The sequence below is a fragment of the Triticum aestivum genome, chromosome 7A, assembly GCF_018294505.1.
Source record: "Triticum aestivum cultivar Chinese Spring chromosome 7A, IWGSC CS RefSeq v2.1, whole genome shotgun sequence".
In the NCBI taxonomy this organism is placed as follows: Eukaryota; Viridiplantae; Streptophyta; class Magnoliopsida; order Poales; family Poaceae; genus Triticum; species Triticum aestivum.
Window position 1 is genome coordinate 530,814,036 of NC_057812.1, and position 6,679 is coordinate 530,820,714.

Sequence of the window (6,679 nt, forward strand, 5' to 3'; positions counted from 1 at the left end):
TAGATGAAGTGCTAAGTGCATTAAATACATTAGCAACTCATCTCCTCAATGCATAGGTGCTTAACTTGTTGTTGCTAAGCACACTTTATTTAATGAGTTAGCACCTAAAGTCTTTCATGCATTGGTCAAGTTGTTTCATTTAAGTGGTTAGCATAGGTTCTCGCGCTTGGCATTGATTCTTTCTGGGTCATCAAAATACTCTCTCCCCTCATTAAATGTTGTGCCATGTCATTTTTTTGCTTATGTGGCATACTTAACACTTGTCCATCATGAAGCACTGGGAAGCACCTAAAATGTATATATAGGGTGTAATAAATAAAAGATATTAATAACGGAGCGGAAACCGGACGAGGAAGGAAATGAAAACAGGCCCTAGCAAAAAGGAGGAAAACAGACGACATGAGCTGTTGCTGTCATCCACAGGCGGAGCTCCACGCCATGGCTGAGTCACCGACCCCCTTTAATAAATCCAAAATCCGCAGGATAGCGCCATCAACACCCCGTCACGTTTTACCCTTCGGCTCCTCCATCCCCCTCCGCCCCCGCTACCATCTCCCACCCCAACAAGCCCTCCTCCCCTCGGCCCTCCTATAAATACCGCTCGCGATTTGCCTCCTGCAGAGCAGAGCCGAGCATACCCCATCTATTACCGTCTTCTCGGACCGTGCTTCCCTGCCGCCCTCGCTGCTGCTGCGAGCTCCGGTCGGCAATCTTTTCCCGGTTCAAGATGACCATCATCATCGAGCAGCCTCAGTTCGGTGAGACTCTTCTTACCCATCTCATTTGCGTGCGTGCTTCTTTAATAATTCCCTCGCCTGTTCTTGTTGAGTTTCTGTTCATGTTTCTCGGAGGTTGAGTGCGCAAACAGCGCGCTGTGGGACAGGCGGCATGATGCTGATAATTTGGTTCGAATTTCTGTTGGCCGGTTGCAGATGCGGCGGCGGAGAGGAAGGTCGCCGGCGACCCGGCGGAGCTCGTGCTCGACGGCGGCTTCACCGTACCGGACTCCAACGCCTTCGGCCACACCTTCAGGTGAGTTCTCATGGGTTTTCTTTCCTCGAGCTCCCATGGTTCTTTGGTTGAAAAAAAATAATATCAATTCAAGTCAGATGTACATACATTTGCACCTTTTAAGGGGTGAACCATGTTCCTCCTGTTGAAATTTTGTTTGCGTCCCACGAGAAAGGACAAAACAAAGGGAGTCGGCTGAAATTTCTGAAGCCTTAGATCAAAAACCAGCGCACCAGATTATGTCTTCTTTCTCCAACAATTCTCTCCCGAACAGATGTGTTCTGTCCCGTATTCTCCTTCCTCCCGCCGCCTGCTGCCACCGGCAGGGCCGCCTGCTGCCGCCACCCGCGGCCGGCGGCGCTCCAGCGGCAACCTCGACGCCCCGTCCTCCCCTCAACCTCTCCCCACCGTCATGCTTGCCTTCGCCTCCGAGCATCCCTCTAAACAGGCAAACCACGTGAGATTTTCCGATGAACCTGCACCCCCGCAGCACCCCTAAGATAGACAAGGAGGTTGTTGCTTCCCTTGCACCCCCCTAGTTCCCGCCCCCCACACCCTAAGATAGACAAGAATGCTATCCATAACGGTATTGGGAAGAACCTCCTAGAAGGAGCTGAAACTAATAACACGCTGTCCTCCTGCTAGGGAAATTGACTAAAATTGGAGTAGCAGAACTTAAGCTGGGCAAGAATCTTATCATTTTTCGCAATATATAAATAAATAAAACTCGGCAAGGAACTCCCACGGGATATGCTAGGAAATTGACTAAAATTGTCCATCAAAAACATTTTTCTGGATCTCAGCTTTCAAAGCCTTCCGTTTTCTTTCTTTCCGCGATAAGCAGAGCTCGCATGGCAGGGCATTGTCCCCACACGCACTCCGTGCCACATGCTTATCAAACCTTTCCGCGTATCAGATTGATAACTACTACAACCCCTGTTCCTAAATATAAGACGTGATATAGAAGTGGTATGTACCACAAACGAACAATACTGAAGTGGAAATTGATACATGCGTCCAGGGACTACGACGCGGAGTCGGAGCGGAAGAAGACTGTGGAGGAGTTCTACCGCGTGAACCACATCAACCAGACGTACGAGTTTGTGCAGCGGATGCGGGACGCATACGGGCGGCTGGACAAGACGGAGATGAGCATCTGGGAGTGCATCGAGCTTCTCAACGAGTTCATCGACGACAGCGACCCTGACCTGGACATGCCGCAGATCGAGCACCTCCTCCAGACCGCCGAGGCCATCCGCAAGGACTACCCCGATGAGGACTGGCTCCACCTCACTGGCCTCATCCATGGTAACTTAACTAACTTTTACATGTGTAGCCTTCTTTTTTTCTAAAACAGAGGCAAAAGATTTATCTCGTCCATTAGTAACTCTTTTGCCGATCCTCTCAGAATCTTGAGAATCAGATCCCTCCTCAGATTCTTTCAGAATCGTGAATCTTTTTTTTCTACAATCTTAACTACCTAAGGTCTAACTAGCTAGGATTGCAATAAGTGAAAGAGAGAATAATGTGTTACAAGGTTCCATAGTTGTTTTTTTACAATCTTAACTATTCACTCCGTTCCATAATGTAAGACATTTTTTTGACATCAGTGGTGTGGTGTCAAAAAAGGTCTTACATTGTGGAACGGAGGGAGTACTTAGGGTCCACCGACGGACAGACCGGCCCCGCATACGGTTCTTTTTTTCTCACGTGAGTTGCCACGGTGTGCAGATCTGGGCAAGGTGCTGCTGCATCCCAGCTTCGGGGAGCTTCCTCAGTGGGCAGTCGTAGGTAAATCAATCGGCAAAACCTCAAACCTCTCCAGAGCCTGTCCCAAATTCAGCTCCGAATCTCTGACGAGCTTCATGGCGTCTTTCTTCAGGTGACACCTTCCCCGTCGGCTGCGCGTTCGACGAATGCAACGTCCACTTCAAGGTAAGCACTTGGACGCCTATGAGCCGATCGAAGGCTGAAGCTTTGCTTGCTCTCTGACTCTGACTCTGCCTCTGTCCCTGCGATGCGTGCAGTACTTCAAGGAGAACCCTGACTACCACAACCCGGAGTTCAACACCAAGTTCGGGGTCTACTCCGAGGGGTGCGGGCTGGACAACGTGCTCATGTCATGGGGCCATGACGACTACATGTGCCTGGTACGCCCTCCCTCGCTTCTCGCCTTCGCCGTGGCGCCCTCGTTCGTCGCCAAACGATGAAGTTCTTGAAGTGTTTTCGCGATGCCCGTCTTCAGGTTGCCAAGGAGAACAAGACCACCCTTCCTTCCGCAGGGCTGTTCATCATCAGATACCACTCCTTCTACCGTAAGCGCGCGCCGCAATGGCTTCGATTACTTTCTTCCTGCCTGCCAGGGTAGAAGTTTTGAGTTTCAAAGCAACTAAAACCTTGCAAATGTTTTGGTATGCACGAACGATTCAGCCCTGCACAAGCATGGAGCCTACATGCACCTGATGAACGAGGAGGACAAGGAGAACCTCAAATGGCTGCACGTCTTCAAGTAAGCCGATCTACAGAAATGAAATGGAGTATATTCAAATGATGGGAGAAATGCAGGAGCTGAGCACGCTCCTTTGTTCATCGTTCTTGCAGCAAGTATGACCTGTACAGCAAGAGCAGCGTCAGGATCGACGTCGAGGAAGTGAAGCCCTACTACATGTCGCTCATCGACAAGGTAATAATAGTGATCTTGTTTCACTGCACTCACTGACATCTCTCTTCAGAGTCCTGTGATCGACAAAGTATCTGACGCTATGCTTCCTGTCTGAATTTTCCCAGTACTTCCCGGGGAAGCTGCGATGGTGAGGAGGCCGCACCCAGACAGGGAACGGAGCCCAGACAACATATTATATAGTTTATTTACCTTCGAAAGCAAAAAGAAAGAAAGATTGTTCCAAGCTGTCGTACGTGTATGGTGCGTGATACTACTATATATACGGATCATGACACATCCAAGTTGAGTGAGCGTTGCCAGTAGGGCCATCAGCCATGCGTATTGTGGCGTATAGCTAATAAAATTTATTTGCCGGTATTTGTTGTCTTTCGAGTGTGCTCTGTTCTACTTCTACAGGTTGTAAGCGAAATGATTTTGCTCACCTTGCAATTACATACAGATACAGTTATGTGCGGAAGTATGTGCTGCTTGCGCTCTTCTCTGGTAAACGGAATCTGCTCCTTGGAAGCTGAAACACGTGCGCAAATTCCTTCCCAAAAGTTTCATGAGGGCACCTCCAATGTGCTACAAAAGAGGTTTCACACAGTCTATTTGTTGTGACATATAGTTTACATTTTATTCGTTAAATCTATGATCAAACATTAGCCCAAAATAAGAAGTGATTTAATACACCCAGACAAAGGGAGTACAACTTTCTTCTCTCTCCTTGGTTATTTAACGCCACATCTTTCATATGTCCTAGCTAACAAATTTATCAACACGTATCTTACACTTGTTGAAGATGCTCCAAGAATATTGCTTTTTTCGTGGGGAGTAGAATTAGGGACCGTCTATTTAATAGGTGTCTAAAAAAACGTTTCCATCAGTCACTTTCTTTCATGACCACCGGATCAATATCCAACTGGCTCAATCATGCCGCGACATGATCATCTTCTTCCTCCCGCACGGCAGCTCCTCTCCCCTGCAGCCCTACCCTGCCGATCCGCCTGCCTTCACCACCCCGCGGCCGACGGGCATTGCCGCGAACCACTTCGTCGGCCGCCCACCCCTCAACCTCCCTACCGCCGTTACTGGCCACCTCTCCGACCATCTCTCTAAGCCCCGCACCATCGGTGAAACTCTGGCAATCCCCTTCACCCCCGCCGCCCACCTGTAAGATAGATAATGGGGTTGTGACTTTCTACTAATATAGATAGTGAGGCCATGGCTTCCCCTAAGATAGATAGTGGGCTTGATCTTCTCCGGCAAGGCTGGGAAGAAGGAGGAAGGAAGAAGAGGAAGAATATAAAAGTGACTGATGCAACATAAAATTTCAGGTACCCGAGAAATAGCAAAACCGGTAGAATTAACAGCGCCTCTCTCAACCGAGGATCACAGCGCCAATGGCCCTCGTCCACACGATGATGGTAACGGATGTGGCATCACCGGTGGTGGCAATCTCTCATATCTCGAATCGTGCGGTGATTCAAAATCCACTTCCGGTAGACGGTGGGTCTGCCTTGGGTGAGCCCCTGTCTTGTGCGTCTCTCCTTAAAAATTCACCGCCCATTTAGAAAATGTTAATGCATTATTAAAAAATGTTTGAACTTTTCAAAAATGCTTATACCATTCAAAAAAATGTCCGTGACATTTCCAAAATATCAGAAATTTAGAAAAACAACTGGAGATATTTGGAGAAAATGTTTATACATTGTAAACAAATACTCGCATAATTTAAAACAATCTGTCGTACACTTTCTAAAAATGCCACGCATTTCAGAAATATTTTTGTGACATTTTTTTACAATGTAAAAGAATATTCAAGTGATATTAGAAAATTTTCGTACTACCATTGAAAAAATGTTCAACATGTATTCGAAAAAAATGTTCAAACATGTATTTCAAAATATATTCATCATGTATTTGAAAAATGTTCAATGTGTATCGATAAATTGTTCCACATGTATGAAAAAAATGTACATCGTGTATTAAAAAGTCGATATCTATTTTTAAAAATAAAAAATAAATGAATCAATTAAACAAGAACAAAAATGGAGAATATTGATAAAAACACATATAAACAAAGAGAAAGAAAGACCACACGAAGATTCTAAAACCGGTCCAAACCTGTCCATAGAAATTTATCAAAATCACTACAGAAGCCATAGTGTTGGGCCAGTCCATAATATCTTGTTGCGGGCAAGACATAGCTCCTAAGCTGGCCCGAGAACGGCGCCCTATGTATCGCTTTAAGCAAGACCCAGGGAAACCGTCGTGTCAGGACAGCTCCAGATGGGCTGGCCCTGGTGAACTGGAGGGCACAGCCTAGGTTTTTTTCCTCTCACGTTTCTTGTTTCATTTTTTATTTATTTTTTACATTTGTTTACACTTTCGAAAATGTATTTTACATAATACTTTGAAAAATGTTAATCATGCATTTGAAGAATATTAAAAGTGAATAGAAAAAAGTGTTGACCATATGTATGAAAAATGTATACAAAAGATACACAATGTTCCCCGCAAAGAAAATATATATAATGTTTACAAAAGTTGATCATGAACTAAAAAATGATAATCAAGCATTTGAACAAAATTAAGCAAGTATATGAAAATGTTAATCAAACATTTAAAATACGTTAAATGTGCACAGAAAAGGTGTTGATCATGTATTAAAAAATGTTAAACTTAAATTTTAAAATGTTAAATGTGTATAGAAAAAACGTTGACCATTTATTAAGAAAATGGTAAATTTGTATTTGAAAAATGTTTAATGTGTATAGAGAAAAATGTTGGCCATATAATAAAAAATAGTAAAAACTTTATTTTAAAAATGTTAAATGTGTGTAGTAAAATGTTGACCATGTGTTAAAAAGTATTAAACTTCTACTTGAAATATTAAATGTCTACAACTAAAATGACAAAGTCTTTAGTCCCAAACAAATTGGGGTAGGTTAGATGGAAACCCATTAGATTTCACGACAAACTCATTAAATTTTTATAGGAAAA

The 6,679-nt window shown here is 44.6% G+C and overlaps 1 protein-coding gene across 1 annotated transcript; it reads left to right on the forward strand.

Moving 5' to 3' along the window:
- The first annotated feature begins 519 nt into the window (after positions 1-519).
- On the forward strand, positions 520-4,051 carry LOC123148000 (probable inositol oxygenase). Its single transcript, XM_044567345.1, has 10 exons — positions 520-758; positions 933-1,032; positions 2,033-2,319; positions 2,743-2,802; positions 2,894-2,946; positions 3,039-3,161; positions 3,257-3,326; positions 3,442-3,520; positions 3,613-3,694; positions 3,799-4,051. Exons 1-10 carry the CDS (start codon positions 728-730, stop codon positions 3,823-3,825), a joined length of 912 nt encoding a protein of 303 aa, XP_044423280.1. The 5' UTR covers positions 520-727; the 3' UTR covers positions 3,826-4,051.
- The last annotated feature ends 2,628 nt before the right edge of the window (positions 4,052-6,679 follow it).